We start from the raw sequence: 19,290 nt of genomic DNA on the forward strand, positions 1-19,290 counted from the left end.
CACTGGCTCTTGAAAAGCAGTTTTTAATCAGGGCTGTAATTGGATATGACTTTTAAGGCAGTGCTTACAGCCAGTACTGATACAGCAGCCTCATTAAATGGTGTGATTGGAAATACCTGGAGAGGCAGGCTTTGTTTACAGAGTGAGAAATGCTTTCCTCTGGGTACTGTGAAAGACGCCGGCAGATCCTCAATAACTGTCTTGTGGACAAAGAAGATGCCAATGACTGGGCCTGTCAAAAATAAAATAAAATAAACACGTTATCTCCATTTTAAAACAGCACATATTCTTACAACTGAGGCCTTAAAATGTTTCACTAATATGAGACAAAATGAAGATAACCTCCTCAAAACCATCGTACAAAAAACAGTTCCTTTTTTGTATTGATGTTATAGAGCACTTAATCAGGTAAGACAGGAGAACCAACATGTAAAATAAAAAGAGTGGGTTCAGCAAAATCTCATTAAAAAGCTACAGAATGGCACTCACTGTTGGGTCATTTGTCTTCCGAAGTTTGTGGGTTAAATGCAGTAACTGTTCAACGGCATCCTTTGGAACATTTGGAGTCTGTAAAGAAGCAAGCATACTTTTACTATGTGTGTGTATATATATATATATATATATATGTATATATGTATAAGTATATGTATATATATATATATATATATATGTATATATATATATATACTCTTTGAGCTAAAATATATATATATATATATATATATATATATATATATATATATATATACATATACATATACATATACATACACACACACACACACACACACACACACGCACACACATGAATATATACGTTCATCAGGTTTCAGAAATGTATGAACAGAACCGCTCATATCCAAACACACTCTCCTGTCACTGTTCTCAATACCAAGCAGTGTGACAGATTGCACAGCAGTCTAAGCCATTTTGGGATCCACATTAGTCACACTTGAGCTTAATGAGAAATCTCCTAAAAGCTATCGTCTCAGGTGTATTTCACTCATAGTAAATCCTGAAATGCTGAAAGAAAATGCAGTCACCTGGCCAGGGATTAAGCGTATGGTCTTACCATAGACATGAGTCAACACTCTAAAAACACTGATAAAGTAAAAGGTATAAGCATCAGGCAGACCACTGAAAATAAGCTCCAGGTGACCAAATAACAAAAATAAACAGGGTGAGGTCAGTTTGCTAATTTGTGCTACTGCCAGTAACCTGTTCTGTGCTTAATGATGGAATAAATAGAATATTATATTTTTTATTGAACAACAATTATATTGGAATTCCCCCCCCCCCCCCCTACTTGGGAGTAGAACATATATAACACATTTTAGGGCATAATGTACATCTATTTGCAGATTTTTACACTGGAACCCGACTGAAAATATTTCCTTCACACTAGCACTGAGTTATTACAAAGGAATAGTGTGGCTATTTCAAATATATATATATCCTCTCTCTCTCTCTCTCTCTCCCCCTCCCTCTCCCCTTCTGATGTATAAACAGTGCTCACCATTGCTCTGATGACCTGGGTTTCTTCAGTCACTGTGAGTGGCTTGACGCTATGGAACAGGAACATGGTGAGTAGCTCTGGTCCAAGCCACTGCTGAGTGCTGCTGCCTGCAACCGGGGGCTCCGCCAAGGCGATGATTCGAAAAGAAGGGTGGACCGGGAAAATTGATCTGAAAAAGAGGCCCACTCATATCTCAAAACCACAGAATGAATCACCATTCCAACCAAGGCCCACTGATATCTCAAAACCACAGAATGAATGACCATTCCAACCGAGGCCCAATCATATCTCAAAACCACAGAATGAATGACCATTCCAACCGAGGCCCAATCATATCTCAAAACCTGCTTTGCATATCAGGGATCAAGTGTTCACACCGATGTGTCTTTTCTTATCTTGCCAAGTGAAATCTGACCACACAATGACTTATTATTTTGCATCCCACTAAAACTAAACCACGTGAAAATCTTTGCTTCTGTGGTGTGAATTATATGGAGAATAGCATTAATAAATTATTGTTACAAAAGTACACTTCAGAAATAATGCATGCTGCTAAGCCATGTAAGACCTGCACCACTGTAAGACACAATTCCTGTTGACGTTACCATGTTTACTGCACAGTAAAACCTTGATTATCTTGGTAACCTGTATTCCTGTGCTCTTCTCCCCCATTGTGACAGAACATATGCTAACCAGCCCTCTCACTGGTATTTACAGTGCAGTCATGCACTGCATGTTGTGTATTTTAAGGTAGAGGGTTTGCTTTATATCTTTTTTAGGAGCTTTCTTGAGTGGGAAAGTCTTATGAACAATGATCTTACAAACAACCCCTAGTCCTAATGAATTTGGATAAAATAGGTTTTACTGCATGCAGTTATTTACAGTACAGGGTCATCAAAACTGTTGACACATTTGGATGGGTAACTGCTATTTAATGGGAGGCTAGCTAAGCACTAAACTAAAACTGTTTGAGCACGATAAATATTTGCAGTACGTATATAAACGGACTGCTAATAATACACCACCCTTATTTTGATTGGCAGGCGTACTAAGCCATGGTTAAACCTCAACAAGGCAACCGTTTTGTTTAAGAGAGTTTATATTTGAAGTTTCACAGTCCCATGTTTCAAACAAGAACCTCACAGCATATATCTCTGAAATAAACACTGCCAAATCCCACTTGCTTCACTGCACTTACAACAAAGAACAAGACCCCTGCTGCCAATTACATCTTGCAATTTAATGAACTGAGGCTGGAAAAAGTGTTATGAGACTGGGAAACCCAGAGGCATCAAAATCATCAGCTCCAGTTACAGCAATCACTCCTGACTGGGCTATTTCTATGATTGTATTGGGTGTTATGATAGATTTAAATCTAGAATCACTCTGCCTTATCCATCTGTTAAAATATAATTGGCACATCACATTCATTTAAAATCCAATTTCTTTTGCATCATCTAGAATTGTAGGATAAAAAAAAGAAAAACTATATGAACATAAATGTAGATCTTTTATTTAACAAAATGTGGCAAAAGTCTACCGGAAGCCATAACAGTAGTACAGTATTTCATGTCAGATTTTGAGATGTCAAATTGATCAATTTATGTCAGTTTTTCATTAAGTAAATGGAAAAACTACAAAGCAGTATGTAATTCAATATGTTAACGTAACATTATGCAGCAGGTTTCATTCGACTTTCTGAAGTAAAATGAGTTAATTCCATAGGGGGATGCAAAACTTTTGGCCATAGCTGTAGTCACTTAATTCTTAATAGACACAAACAGCATGATTTTCAAAAGAGGTAATATAAGAACGAGGTCACAAAATGATTTTTAATGCCTGACTAATGTAACCACATCACTTGTTTTATATTGTTAAAGCGTCAACAAGTGAATTCACGACTCATTTAATCTAAACCCTTTGAAAGCCACATACTTAGTGACCCAAGTCAGTTTTAGAAATCACTTTGCGACCCAGTTCTTCTTTTGCCCCGTTTGAAAATCATGCTGAAAATGTTTCTCAATTTTATAAAGCTGTCAAAGGGAGTTTCCATTCTGATACCATTCATTTGCTGTCTTCTGACCTTTGTGATTTGCTCTGGTCTGCTGAAAATGGCATGCCCACTAGTTCCATTTTCTGATAAATGTTTGTAGACAGCTGCTTCTATTTTTATTAAGACAGAGCCCTGCATGTGTTCTATGCAAGTTTCCCCTGACAGTATCCATGACGCTCCACTGTCTCAGTCAGGATCTGTCAGGCTCTATTCCAAGGGTGTTCACCCTGGGAGTCATGAAGAACCAGGATCGACTCTGTCTGCTAGCAAACCTGCCCCACTGTCATTTAATATGAGCAATTCTCAAAGCAATTATATTTACTTTGATCCGGAAAAAAAGCAGGCAGCACAGAAGACGGCTATTATACAAAGTGCTGCAGGGACATTAAAAAAAAAAAAAATTTCATGTTACACCCAAACGAGTTATATCCCATGGAAGCAATAACAAGATCTCCCTCAGTTCCACTATACACTTGTAGAAGAGTATTATCATTCTGGTTTGTTGAATCACAAGACCATGATTTATATTGTACTGTTTTTTACTCTTTTGCTGCTACAGTACATGACTCGGCAGATAGCACATTCAACTCCAGTCATTTGAATTAGGTCCAGAGATGCCCTGGCCATGCTCCCATCTCTCAACACGCACAGTATGGGGCACTGGGGCTATCCTTTGGCTGAAACGCCAAACTGGGGGTCCCATCTGGTGCTGCAGACGTTAAAGTTCAGACAGCAATTGTTGACAGCAAGTGTAGAGGTGTTAGCAACCCAGGGATGTGGTAAAGCACACCCACGAAGCATCAATGTCCCAGCAATTCAACCAGGGCTCTCTTGGTAAAAACAAGATTTATAGAGATGCGTTGAATAGTAAGAAATAGAAAAGATGTGCCAGCCCTAAACAGGTCAAACCTGTTCCTGGCAGCAATCACATCAAATGATTAACATTAAAGAATAACTTCTTATTGATCTATTCTGTGTCTTTTTCTGCCTGTGGTGTGTTTTACATTTTTTGAGCCTTAATTTGTTTTTGTAAAAAACTAATTCTAGATAATCTGTGCAGTTATGTTACAAAATAAAGATGCCATGAGCACAGAACTTGTGCAAATGCTTGCTTTTGCATAGCGGCTTATTTCTGTCACTGGATTTATTTATTTATTTAATTTAATTTGTCTGAACTGTGTTAAAATAAATTTCCTGGAATCTGAATATTACAATTAATTAAATACAGAAAACGTAATCAGAAATTATAACATTTGACAGCAAAGAACAATGTATTGTCTACAGTATGCAACTGTAAACTGTACGTATCTGTAAGGAGCAGCTTTTTAATTATAGTTTCACCTCAAGACCAGTCCAAAAAAACACGAGAGAACTGGAAATGTAACTACGTGTGAAATAATAAACCACATTAAGCTCATCTGAGTAATACATTCCTAATTACTAGTGTCTGACAGTCATTATAGTACTGAGCTTGTGACTGAATGCAGTCATCTTAAGCTGAAAGCTTTCTTGTGTGCCTTGCAAAAGTGAAACCATTGCTAAGGGGATCAGTGGATGATAAAAGCCAAATGCTTGAGAGTGGAAAATGCTCCAATTCCAATTTCAATCTGTACAACACTCTGAATGGAAGATCAACATTGACTGTACAGTAAATACAGTCCTGCGGTGTCTGTTTTATTTTACTATCACGCTAATTAAAATAAAAAATGTTGGCTTAATTGCATAAAAAAATGAAAATAAAAAAAGCTTGTGACCCGAGTAACAGAGACTCATGATAGTGGGAAAAAAATCCTTTGAAGGAGTTCCTACTGTATGCGTATGTATGCTCGTTAATCTCCTTTTTAAGAATCTGAAGTAAAAGTCTTACACTGGGGTGCAAGGTTGTTTTTGTCTGAACATTTATGTAAGAGGGGATTCTTACATCTGACAATGAAAGGAAGTGTTTACACAGTAAACTATAGGCAAAATCCTGTACTGACCTGTGCAGCTTGTTGGCAACTGTAAGAACAAAAATACTCCGGAAGACGACATCATATTGAAAGTTGTCCTCTATCACTGTCTTTGAGAAGCCAAGAGCCTCCATTAATGTGATCTGAGATGTCACAGATATTGTTACTGTACTAGATGAATGAAAATCTTGTTCTTTTTCCCTAATCATCCTCTCTGAGCCACCTGCCTATTCTCTCAGGTCAGGATCAGCACTCCTTTTCCACCCGCGCATTCAGACTCTTTCCTGTCACTAATGAGTCTGACATCTTCAGACACCACATTCCCAGAGATCAAGAGAATCCAACTGGAGATTTCATAAAGGACGGATGACATCCCGCTGTTCACGAAAAACTAATTCATCTATTTTTGTATTTTATCCAATCCTGTAGGCATCTGTATTTTGCCTCCCGAGAGGGTTTCTGCATGAATAAAAATAAACTGGTAATGAGATGCAAGGGAAACTAGGCAGACAACACTTCTGAGGTGTGTGAGCTGCAGACTAACACTGATTAACACGGGGACGTTTCTCAGTACTTGTGACCTCTTAGGATCTTCTAGAATGTGTCTTTCAATGTAAAATTTAGCAATGCAGAAACATCTTTAAGGACTTGTGGCAATGTGCCCCGCCCCTGTGTGCAATTGTGTGTTATGTGTTGTATGTTGCGTGTGTAAATGTTGGTGTATAGTCATTGGTACACGGGATATAAACGGGTCTGTGTTTCACATGTATTTAAAAAGTGTATAATTATATTTAGGCACGGGATTGCACATCACGCACGTGCATTTAAAATATAATATGTGAACACGGGGTTGCACAGAATTAATTCACGTGCTGGGATTCAAGTGAATAATTAATTAGTAATTGAATCCCAGCACAACAGTATATATAGAGACACATTTTCACTCACTGGTGGTTAGGTGTTCAGAGAGTGGAGAACGGGTGAGAGAGAAGGAGTAAAATAAGAGCGTAAATATAATAAGTGTTTTGTTTGTACTCACCGTGTTTGTTCGTCTCCGTTTCACCTGTGTGTTAGTGTTTAGTCGTTTTGTATGTCTGTTTATTTTGGCGCAAGTGCCGTGTCCAGTGTTTTGTTGTGTTCCAACCTTTTATTTTCTGTGCTGTTAATTATTAAATACTGAGCGTGATCACGCGCTCAGCTTAAACAAACCACATCTCTCTGTTTATTTACTTCCTGCTTCTGGTCTGACACCACCCACTCTGGCCGTCTTTGTGACACGTGGTGTCAGAAGTGGGATAATAGCGCCTCCAAGCGTCAGACCAGGAGAGGGGGTTCTGTGAAAAAAAAAAAAAAAAAAAAAAAAAAAAAAATTGTAAAGCGAGGATGGGAAGAAAGAGCTGCAGGAAGCAGCAGAAGCAGCAGCAGCAACAACAACAGCTGCAGCCCTCATCCTGCATGCCGGGCTGGGAGGAGGACAGCCACAACGGGGCAGTAGCCACCCCTCTACCCCCACTGCCACCGGGTTCCCCACCGTCCCGGGAAATATGGGACTGGCTGGTGCACCCCGAGGGGAACTTCGCCAGTGACCTCCCCATGGTTATTCACGCACTGCAGATGCGAGATGGGAGACGATGGGAGGACTGGGAGCAACAGCACAACCCGGCATCCGTTCGTGACCTCACCATGGTGGTGCTGGGTTACCTAGCTGCAGACATGGGAGGGATGCCTTCCAGTGAGCAAGAGGGAGAGGAGCAGTCGCTGCCCTCTCCAGTACCTGAGCGGGAGGAGCCTGAGCGTCCACAGCCCGAGTGGGAGGAGCCTGAGCGTCCACAGCCCGAGTGGGAGGAGCCTGAGCGTCCACAGCCCGAGTGGGAGGAGCCTGAGCGTCCACAGCCCGAGTGGGAGGAGCCTGAGCGTCCACAGCCCGAGTGGGAGGAGCCTGAGCGTCCACAGCCCGAGTGGGAGGAGCCTGAGCGTCCTACGCCTGAGTGGGAGGAGCCCGAGCGTCCTACGCCTGAGTGGGAGGAACCCGAACGTCCTACGCCTGAGTGGGGGGAACCCGAGTGTCCACAGCCCAAAAGGGAGGAGTCGGGGCGTCCACAGCCCAAAAGGGAGGAGGTCGAGGATGATGGCTGGGAGGTTTTTTTAAAGAACCTCGCAGCAGAGTTATGCCCTGGCTGTGGGGCTTATGGGCACACGTTAGCCATATGCCCCACCCAGTATGAAGAGGAGGAACTAGCACCCAGACGGGGGGACCGCGAGCGTCCAGCGCCCAGACGGGGGGACCGCGAGCGTCCAGCGCCCAGACGGGGGGACCGCGGGAATCCGAAGCCTGAGAGGCAGCTGTTCCCACCTTCACCAGCAGAGGAAGAATGCCTGCTGGTTTCCCCAGCACAACCAGCAGAGGAAGAATGCCTGCTGGTTTCCCCAGCACAACCAGCAGAGGAAGAATGCCTGCTGGTTTCCCCAGCACAACCAGCAGAGGAAGAATGCCTGTTGGTTTCCCCAGCACAACCAGCAGAGGAAGAATGCCTGCTGGTTTCCCCAGCACAACCAGCAGAGGAAGAATGCCTGCTGGTTTCCCCTTCAGAGGCAGAGCCGCACCAGTCCGCTGCAAGAGAGGCAGAGCAGCACCAGTCCCCTGAAAAAGGGGGAGACTACACGCTGCTCCCACCTCAGTCGCCAGGAGACTACACGCTGCTCCCACCTTCACCGGCAGGAGCAGAGCAGCCGGAGCTGCCTCTGCCTCCGCCACCTACACCGAAAGGAGCAGAGGAGCTGGAGCTGCCTCTGTCTCCACCACCGCCAGGAGCAGAGGAGCTGGAGCTGCCTCTGCCTCCACCACCGCCAGGAGCAGAGGAGCAGGAGCTGCCTCTGCTGCCCGTACCTCCACAGGGAGTACGGTGGCCGGAGCCCCAGAAAGGGGAGCTGCCGGCCACGAAGAAGGGGGAGGAGGTCTGGAGACCACCAACCCCAGCAGCAGTTTCGCTGCCGGAGATCGTGGGGGAGGTCAGGAGACCTGCTCCCACTGCAGCAGTTTCGCTGCCGGAGATCGTGGGGGAGGTCAGGAGACCTGCTCCCACTGCAGCAGTTTCGCTGCCGGAGATCGTGGGGGAGGTCCGGAGACCTGCTCCCACTGCAGCTTCTTCGCTGCCGGCAGTACTGTGGTCGGAGCCCCACCAAAGGGAGCTACCGGCTACAAAGAAGGGGGACGAAGTCTGGAGACCACTTTCCCCAGCAGCAGTTTCGCTGCAGGAGTTCTTGTGGCCGGAGCCCCACAGGAGGGAGCTGCCGGCTACGAAGAAGGGGGAGGTCGGGGGACCACCTGCCCCCGCAGCTTTTTCGCTGCAGGACGGGACCAACAGGCTGTCAGCCGTGCCACTACCGGCAGGGGTGCTGACAGCATGGCCAGCCATGGGCCCACTGAAGCCTCCCTTCCCAGCCCGAGACTTTGTCCTGGACTGCTGGGTTTTTAAGGGGGGAGGTGGCCGTTGAGGCCATGTGTGCTGCGCACAAGGGGGGGTATATGTGGCAATGTGCCCCGCCCCTGTGTGCAATTGTGTGTTATGTGTTGTATGTTGCGTGTGTAAATGTTGGTGTATAGTCATTGGTACACGGGATATAAACGGGTCTGTGTTTCACGTGTATTTAAAAAGTGTATAATTATATTTAGGCACGGGATTGCACATCACGCACGTGCATTTAAAATATAATATGTGAACACGGGGTTGCACAGAATTAATTCACGTGCTGGGATTCAAGTGAATAATTAATTAGTAATTGAATCCCAGCACAACAGTATATATAGAGACACATTTTCACTCACTGGTGGTTAGGTGTTCAGAGAGTGGAGAACGGGTGAGAGAGAAGGAGTAAAATAAGAGCGTAAATATAATAAGTGTTTTGTTTGTACTCACCGTGTTTGTTCGTCTCCGTTTCACCTGTGTGTTAGTGTTTAGTCGTTTTGTATGTCTGTTTATTTTGGCGCAAGTGCCGTGTCCAGTGTTTTGTTGTGTTCCAACCTTTTATTTTCTGTGCTGTTAATTATTAAATACTGAGCGTGATCACGCGCTCAGCTTAAACAAACCACATCTCTCTGTTTATTTACTTCCTGCTTCTGGTCTGACACCACCCACTCTGGCCGTCTTTGTGACAGGACTGTATCCGGAAATTCTTATATGACCTACTTATATATATATATATACAGTACATATAAACAACTGTTACTGTATAAATGAACTGTGTACAGCAGGCTTACACATGTTACCATTATGACTCATGAGTATGTCTCACATCCTCTCCACATTCATGTAACTAATCATATCACGTAGTGCCATAACACAGATTAGCCTGAATTCTTATAACATACAGCATACTGAAAGGACAACTGTCAAACCAAGGAGATGAAAAGTGTTCTTCAATAAAAAAGACCAATAACTTGACACACAATCTGAAGAACAGAAGATTGTTCACGGCACATTCAAGGTTCATTACTTGACATTAGTCTATGATTGCAAGAAAAAAGAAAATACCCCATGACCATTTATCGATTTTTAAACTTACTGTTTAAGGATAGACAAATAAGCATCAAGTGAATTAACCATGGAACTCTGAAGTAAATGGAGAAAAGATGAGAATGAATAAAAATGATGTCATTTTACTGTCAGGACTGTGAAAAAAGAGTTCAATGCTGAGTAACACAATCAGCTGGTAATTATTATGAAAGAGAAAGGGTTTTCTTAGATGGTGTGAGGAATTTTGGCCTGGGATGAAGTTTTCTCAACGCAGCAGACAGAATTTCAACACTTGTTACACAAACCATCTGGAAGTTTAGATGATTGTCTGATGTTGATTGTACTCTAAATCGGTGCACTTGGCCAAGTCTGTCACACACTGACAGTAAAAAATATACAAATACAAAAGTGCTGGTATGAATTAGAAATTAACAGCAGTCAACAGACATATAAGAACATTGGCCTGCCCTGCAGATCTTTCACAATTCAGACCCATAAAACACTTATTGGAATAATCGTTTTAAACTGAAAATGGTACCTCTTCTGTAGCTCCTCGTCAGACAGCTGAAGCTCCTCTTTCAAAGACTCATACCTGTCTACACGAAGCAAACGAGTGCCATCATACAGAGTCAGCTCTCGGTCGTGGATTAGTCTGCAGGGGGAAAAAAAATACACTTAGGTTTACTTTTTCACACAATTGGTACAAATACTGTACTGGTATCAAGTTAAAGAGCCACAAAGACTTTCAAGTGAATTCAGGTGCATTCAGGTATCCAAGTTACAGAAGCTGACCTCGAGAGAACTGATAGTGTGCCCAGGTTGACTCGATGGATGCCATCTAGAAGGACCAGCTTGCCCTCCTGGGCTGCAGTGACCAGGGGAGAAGGTCTCCAGGCTGTGTCTCCATTGGGAAGGGTGTACCTCTGCTGGAGCACATCCCTGGCAGTCATATCCTGTCAATAACAACCTGGTTAGCCATGAACCCACACCGGAGTTTCAGATTTTATGCTTAAATGCACAACCCATTATGCTTACATTTATTTTTAAAATTAAGAAACCAAGATGTTCCTGATGCTTGAATCATGTTGACATCAATGACTTTAAGTTATACTGTAGCAACACAATATACAGGTAGTGGAAAAAAAATGGAAACACCAATGTAAAGTCACTTAATAGGGCGTTGGGCCACTATGGTATCCCTCTCTGTGGAGTTCTCAGCGGACCGTTTTTGATGAAACTGGCTGCTCGCGCCCCATGTTGAAATTTGCAGTCAATTGATCTGCAGTTGCTCGCCTGTTTTGCATTGCACTTAGAATTAATGCACGGATATCACAATCCTGGAGTATGCGCTTCTGCCCACTGTTGCCCTTTGCTGTTGATGTCTTTCCCTCTGAGTTCTATGCCGACATCACCTTAGACACCGTTGCTTGTGAAACATCAGCAAGTTGAGCTGTCTTGGTCACTGAAGCTCCTGCCAAATGCGCCCCAACAATCACCCCTCTTTCAAAGTCACTGAGGTCTCCTCTTGCAGCCATGCTAGCCATAATTATAGGCAACCAGGCCTGTGTGGAAGCCCTTGCTTTCAATATACTTGGTGTCCCTCATTTACCCAGGTGTTTCCATTTTTTTGTCCACTACCTGTATATTGCGTGGCATGAGAGCAGGTGGGGTTTAGTAATTGTAAGAAAAATCTGCAATCAACATCATTTAGAAGATGCTGAGAATGAAGAACTCCTGATGGAATGACCATGTGGTAAATCCTGAGGAGGCAGTTAGTTTTCATTTTCACACAGCTTTATGAGACTCAAGGTTATCGAGTGACTTTTGGCAAGCTTTTTTTTGGCAGATGACTAACTGGAAATAGGCAGGGTCACACCAATGAATTAGATTCATACCACTGGGTACACATCCACTTGTCCACTTACTTTCTTTTATCCACCACTGTGGATTCCTTTTAAATGCGTAATTTGTATAATTATTGGATGTCAAATGTTCACAATGTCTAGGACGATGCTGTTAGTATTCTTTGTTACCGATAGGAAGCATACTACTCATGGGCATCTTACAATTGCATATTTAATTCCAAGTTAATCCTTTACCAATGACTAATTACATTTAGCTTTGCTGGCGATCTCAGTGTAACTATTAATTTTTTAATTAATTTTATTTCTTAGCAGATGCCCTTATCCAGGGCGACTTACAATTGTTTCTGTATTATACATGTTTATATGTACAATTATATCTGTATTATACATGTATATTTTTGCATTAAGCCCAGAGGTACAACGCACCCCAGGTTATGAATCACTGGTATTAGTGAATCAGAAAACAGCACTGAGTAAAGACTGGCCTCCCAAATTAAATGAATGACCTACAGAATCCTACACACTAGGACAGGGACAAAAGCTGGTAAACTGTACCTGCAATAGTGAATATATAAGTGAACGACAGGTAAGACTTATGGAACTCCGTTACCATCAACCTCTTTGTGACAGCAAGCAAGTCTAACATGTTCTTGTAATGGCAGTGACTGCGCCAGCAATCACATTTTCTGAATGTCATTTTAATATACATTTGTCATTTTATAAAGTTAAAGGCGTTGTATTGGTATACCATTTTTTTTGTTTGTTGAACACATTGTCATGACACAATAGCCAGACTGTTGATTATTTAAACAGCTTCAACTGATTTGGTAATTGGGCTATTTACTGTCTGATAAAGATGACATCATTGCCACAGTGTTTACGGATCAATATGCATTAGGACTGCTTATTCTAACTCTAAATCCAGAATGCAGGAAAAAAAAATAAAATAAAGAAACCTGCCAAACACCAATCATTATCATTAATATTTTACAATCCAATCCATTACTAGTAGTGTCTTCTGAGTCAAAACATGTTACAAGACTAATGCGAACTAGTGACCAGAATCTGGGTCTTAAGTTTACATTTAAAACCACTGAGGGAATCTTCATCTCTAAGAGACTGAGGAATAGAATTCCAGGGGTCAGGGGCATTACACCTGAGAGCCCTGACTCCAACCCACTTAAGCCAGTCATGGAACATTTGGTCCAGTGGTAAATTTAGTGCCGGATGACTCACGCAAGGAATTTCTTCCAGTAGCAAATGTCATTAGGGAACGGCAAAATGGGTTAGTCCAAACAATCAAGTGATCTCGATGTATCGCAGATCTTGTGTGCCTTCTGCCAGTTCTGTTGTCAATTCAATGTTTGTCTTCTTTCTATTCCTTAAGGATATTATCTTCAAGTATTTCTCATCCTTGTTAGACAGCTTTTTGGGTCTTCTAGTCCTGGGTTTGTCAATTACAGATGATGTTTCTCTGTACTTGTTGATTATGCTTCTGATACACCTTGAAAATCGAGTGATGCAAGCTATTTCACTCAATGTTTCTCCTTCTTTATGCAAGTCAAGGTTTTTATAATAGTAGAAAACACCAGTGGAGGCTTTGAGTAAATTGTTGATGCTCATAATGCATCAGAGTAGAAAAATGCAACATCTCAAAGTAGGAGCAGGGGCATACTGCTATCTGCTTGTTTCCAAGACGTGCACTTTACACACGACAGTGTTGCATTCCTCCAGACTGCAATTGCATATGTAAATCTAATGGCCTGCATACAAAACTAAAAACTGCATACCAGGACTCGCTTCTCACTTGTTGTGTTGAATGCCCCATCATCAAGAGTTTATAGTATTATCAGATTAAAGCAACATGTTTAACTCTACTGTGTGTGTTTTCTATGCCTAAAACGGGCTAGGCAGAGGTCTCCAGCTGCTAAGAAACTTGTGAAGACATGTAAAGACTACATAACAATTAAAAAAGATTCTGCTGCATGTGACCGTCTCAGTGCCACTTCAAAATCACCTGAGCTATATCCTATCGTATCCTAAACAATCTACCATGCCATAAATACACTTTAATGATTTTACCTTGTGCAGTACAAAGCACATTTGTACACCAAAACTACTAAGACACAGAAAAGCCTTTTTTATTTGGGAATGAATCACGTTTGTGTGTATACATCATGTAATGTACTCTGACAAATGGTCTGTGCTGTACTGTATGTACTGTACTAGATAACTACATTGTTTCAAACATTCTTTTATTCCCAGAACACAGTAACCCTTGAACTGCAGCAGCCACAAATAGTTACAACAGTTTCCTTTTCCTGCCGTCTCCTGAAAGAGCCTAACAGTAAAACAACAGGACACAGAAACTCTTCAGATTTTATACCCGTGGATTTGCAAGCTGAAATACAATCATGTCATTTCCTTTTTCCTAGTTTCCATCGTCTATATTCTAGTCGTATTTGCCGAACATCTTGAGACAGACAGACATTAATCATCACCTGCTCCAGTTGTTTGATTTTTTCTAATTCTCCCAAACACTAGCAGGTTTTAAACAGGAAAAGAAATGCAGAAGAACCCACGACTGCAAAATACTTTCAATAAGACTTAAACAATCCTATATTGTATTTTTCATACCACTGATCTTTCCCCAATGCATCAATACCCCCTGTGCGCTGCTTGGGCTGGATCCTGAGGGCTGGACTCCTACTTCAGAGAAGTATTGGAATTATAGGTTTTGATTTTTTTGTTGTTGCTTTCTGTTTTATACCACATGACATTTTGTGGAGAACAGAAATTCCAAGCAATGGTTGAAAACATGGAATAGATGTACATTAGTACAACATTTCTCTGCTTGATTCCAGTAACAAACGGAGAGGTTCTACAGAAAAAATGTCTTTCACTAACAGGACAGCAGTGCTACAGTCCTCAAAAAGGTCTCTTCCTCCTCTTCACAAAATAATACCACAACACATTTCAACACTGAATTTGACACGTCCACCTAACACTTGATCAGCTTTAATCCTGGTGTTTTGTTCACAGCATTTTGCCAAAAAAGGATTAAATTCCTAAACCATAAAATTAATTTAAAACTGAGCCTTTACGAAAAAGAAAAAAAAAAAAGAGAGAAAGAATTGAGAGGCTGGATTAAATCTGTTTTTGATGCTCCAAGTTCCATTTCAATTTTTGAATGGCTTTGCTTGAACAGCCACTACCACAGATATGCTCAGTATAATTGGATATGAAACAGCTTCTGGGAGGCGATTCCAGCGAGGCATCTTCAGGATTATTCAGTAGAAATCCTTTCAGACGCAAGGTTTAGATTGCAATATACATTTCTCTTTAAGCAGATTGGTTTCTTAACCTAATGCAAACATTGCTTCTAAACCTAACTCATTTTTACATCATGTGCATGGGTGGCAAAATAAAGAGAACTGCCTACACTTCAGTTGCAACATCCATTAATAAACTGCATACCTAAACCAGGGTTAACAGTTTATTACAATATGATCTTTGCACACTACTGGTAGAAAGCTCTGTATCATATTTTTATAATTATAAGTGTTATTTACAGTTACATGTTTTTAAAACACTATATTGCAATAGCCTGTTATTGTTATTATATCAAATGAACTGTTTAATATTATTTGTATCACTTTCTTTAACACATCAGTATAGGAATCATTAAACTAAGGCTTGTTAATTAATTAACTAATTACTTGTATTGTAACACTTGAAATGTATTTGCTTACGATTGTAAGTCGCCCTGGATAAGGGCGTCTGCTAAGAAATAAATAATAATAAATAATAATAATAAGGCGTTACCGAAATGTAGGAGCGGCTGACATGTTTTTACCTGATACAGCATTATGGGTTCGACGTTGTAGCCCAGCATCTCAGAAAACTCCTTCGCAATCACAGATTTCCCGCATCCCTGAAAGAGAGCCAGGCTGTCAAGCTGGAAGAACAACCCCCTATCCTGGCAGTATCCTGGGTTCATGATAGGAGTGGTTAAAAGTTTTAGGATTTGTACTATTTTTATTTATTGCTATATACAGTAGAACTTGTCATATCCGATCCTGTAAGATACAATCCCCTCTATTACCCGATGGACTTCTGGCATGTGTCATTGACACATGCTGGTACCAACTGAATGGTACTGATGGAAACTGATCAATGCATATTTTAGTATGGGTCTAAAACAGAAAATTCAGCTCTCAGCAGGACAGAATGGATTCAGTTGCAGATAAAATAAATACATAAATAAAAGAAAACGAGGGATTTATATCATTACTGTACCGTAAAAAAGCTGAAACAAGATTTTTATGCCGACCGGCAAAACCAGTTTGTGTTTGTGTGCACGCTTTCTTCTTGTTGTTTCTGTCTCGGGTTAACACGCAAGGTGAGAAAAAAACACAAAAACCTGTCGGATTACTTTGGCATAGACTGAGAAAGCATGGCAAGAGCAGTTTTTGCTATTTTGTAAATTGCCAAATAGTGTATTGCAGTGCTTTGTTTTGTTATAATTTTCACAGTAGTATATGTGCAGTACCGTATTTTGGCATTTTAGACACACTGCTGTACCTGGCATTGTTCATTTATAATGCGTCTTCATTAATAAAGCAACTCCAATGTATTATAACGACTCGATGTACTGACATACCCGAAGGACTCCTGGAACCATTCAAATCGGATATGACAGGCTCTACGGTATTGGGTTTTCCTTTCACCTGATAGTGGGGCCCATGTGGATCAAATAAAAGCCATGATTTTGTTCTTTACAACATCTCTGGATGAATATTGCACACACATAATGTTCAACAACAAGTCCAAGTACAAAGGCATATTTGCTGAAACAATAAAGCATACTGTATACAACAAACGGGACTGCTCAGAGTTGTTTTTTTGCTAGTTCTATACCATAAAGTGTTGCTCAATAAAACCCCATATCCTTGCTTCCTAAAAGGAATGTGATTAAGTGTGTCTGAGACTGCCAACAAGCAATTATGATGGTCATTGACCAAACATTTTGCACATACCCACAAGACAGAAAACGCTAAACAGAAATTACTTTTGATGGCCATGAGATACACAGCTCCATGTACCATGGGTGAACCGGTGGCTCACAAATGAAAGCGGCTCATCTACTTATCATAAGGTTTCGTGCCTTGCATCACACAGTGATGGTACAGTGCAGTAGATTGAACACGTCAGTGACACACCTTACCTTTCCACCAATCAGACACATGTCTTTGACCATGTGTGACTGCATCATTTCTGCCAGCAGTCGGTCATGACTGGGTGTCCTAATGAAGTTCAGGCCTCCCAGGTGGGATCTTAAAGGTCTTGTTCCAGCTGGGACCTGTGTAGCATGATATCAAGCAAACACAGCCTAACAGTGAAGAGGGTGCTGTCTTGAAAATGATTTCCGTAGTTTTTTCTTTATTAGACTTACCTGAGTTAGCTATATGATTAACCCATATTAACTATGTGTCCCTGTCAATGTTACTGTAAGCACCGTAAAGTGCATAACTGTGCCTTTTACCACTTCATATTCTGATGTTTATTACTCATTAAAGGTCAAAATGTTGCTTTTATGTAACAGTTTTTAAAGCATTCTCTAAATGTGCATACAATTAAACAACACCACTGATGTAGCATTTCAAGTAAAATACTGAACCACAGTGAAACGTTGTTTCAATTTTGTATTTCCTTGGAGTATATTGTACAAATACATGATTGCATGAATCAAATAAAAGAAACAGCGGATGGATAAGAATACATTATGAGACAGATACTCTTCTATAACCTCAAAATGTTAAAAATTGTGTCGGGATATCATTTAATGGAACAGAACAATATGACTGCTTAGAAAACCATGTCGGTGTATATGATTATTAATTATCATGTTCAGAAAACTTGTGAAGTTTTAAAATCCCAGGTCTTTTGATGACGTGTCAGGTGAGAGACAGAGCAATCTTTTATCAGACAGTCTCATCTCATGATGAATCAATGCCATCCTCTTTGTCTTTTGGCACAAATTCTACTTGTGTGAAATCTATCACCGCACCTCCGCGGAACTGAACAGTGCATTCCCTCCTAATGCAATTCTCATAACCTGAACCATGTTGTACATATCACATGCTCTTCTGCTTGAGCAGCCCTACACATTGTTACCTGAAATGTGACTTCTTTGCTTGCGATCTGCACAGTAACCGCTGCTTGTGGGGTCTGGCTGCCGTCTTTCTCTTCCACTTTAATGATCCCTCTGGGGAAATGGTGCTTGCCTGAATCAAGCAGCTCAAATCTCTGAAACAGGAAAGAGCTGGAGTTGAAACATTTACTGGAGATGCTCCATCAGTCAAACGAGCAAGCGCTTGGGAGCGATTACTGAATTTTACTGTTCATTGAAAAATTGACTGACTTAACAGCAACCACCAATAACTACTTATTTATTATTCTGATATAACCTTTTCAGAATAAAAGTGCAGCTTAACGGCTACATTCATGACATACAGTGCACATACTGTGCAATAAATAAACAGATTTATATCAAAGACAATGCAGCATTGTTAATAAAGTTATGGCTATCTAGGATTTATTATATATGGCACAGCTTCTATATTTACAAATCATATAAAAGACATAATACAGCAGTTACATAAGATGCAAGTCCACAGTGCAAACAATGTCTGATGTACAAGTTCCTTTTTAGAAAATGAAGTGTTACGAGAAGCTGGACGTAAGCAATAGTTTGCTGAAAGTGTTATTTATTGATATTCTCTGTGTGATTTGTCAATGGGAGCCAGACGCATTATAAAACAGGAATGCCAGGCTTGGAAGGCTTCCTGATTCACTTCTAAATTGTCACTCTGAGTGCAAAGCTTGAAATTCAAACAGAGAATGCCAATAAATGTCATAGCTTTAGAGATGTTAGATAGGGCTCCTGTGCAAGCTGAAGGTGCATTTCTAACAGTAAGGCATTCCAATACATTCTAATTTATATACTATATATATATATATACTAAAAAAATACGCAGGTGAACTTGCTTTTTATAGGATGGTAACTCAGTCAAGAATGCTTCCTAGTAATAAGATTTATACAACTGTAGATTGTATTATGTACAGTATGATGAACTCACACTCAGAGTATCTTCCACTGCACTCCTGCCTTCCTTTGCCAGTAACATGTCGTACGGGTACAGTCTTTGGAGGAGCTGTTGTGACGACAGCATGGGAAAGGCTTCCTGAAAGTAAAGAGAAAACTGACTTCCACCTTATCTAATATTTGGTACGCACTGATATTGATGCGACAGCATCTGATGTGTCTTTGTATTAGACAGGCTGCAGCAGATGGAAATGACATCACGTTAATTGAATATTATGAGAATGA

The 19,290-nt window shown here is 41.0% G+C and overlaps 1 protein-coding gene across 1 annotated transcript in view; it reads right to left on the reverse strand.

The window, feature by feature from the left end:
• The window catches only part of LOC117405972 (von Willebrand factor A domain-containing protein 8-like), a 107,527-nt gene that overhangs the window by 68,342 nt on the left and 19,895 nt on the right, over positions 1-19,290 (reverse strand). Inside the window, exons 9-17 of the mRNA XM_034923815.2 lie at positions 19,040-19,144; positions 18,075-18,206; positions 17,125-17,259; positions 15,754-15,831; positions 10,825-10,985; positions 10,571-10,684; positions 1,517-1,685; positions 490-567; positions 117-232 (exon numbers count right to left, since the gene is read on the reverse strand). Of these exons, the coding sequence (XP_034779706.2) occupies positions 117-232; positions 490-567; positions 1,517-1,685; positions 10,571-10,684; positions 10,825-10,985; positions 15,754-15,831; positions 17,125-17,259; positions 18,075-18,206; positions 19,040-19,144 (1,088 nt within the window). The remainder of the gene's footprint in view (positions 1-116; positions 233-489; positions 568-1,516; positions 1,686-10,570; positions 10,685-10,824; positions 10,986-15,753; positions 15,832-17,124; positions 17,260-18,074; positions 18,207-19,039; positions 19,145-19,290) is intronic.

The sequence above is a fragment of the Acipenser ruthenus genome, chromosome 9, assembly GCF_902713425.1.
Source record: "Acipenser ruthenus chromosome 9, fAciRut3.2 maternal haplotype, whole genome shotgun sequence".
Classification (NCBI taxonomy): Eukaryota; Metazoa; Chordata; class Actinopteri; order Acipenseriformes; family Acipenseridae; genus Acipenser; species Acipenser ruthenus.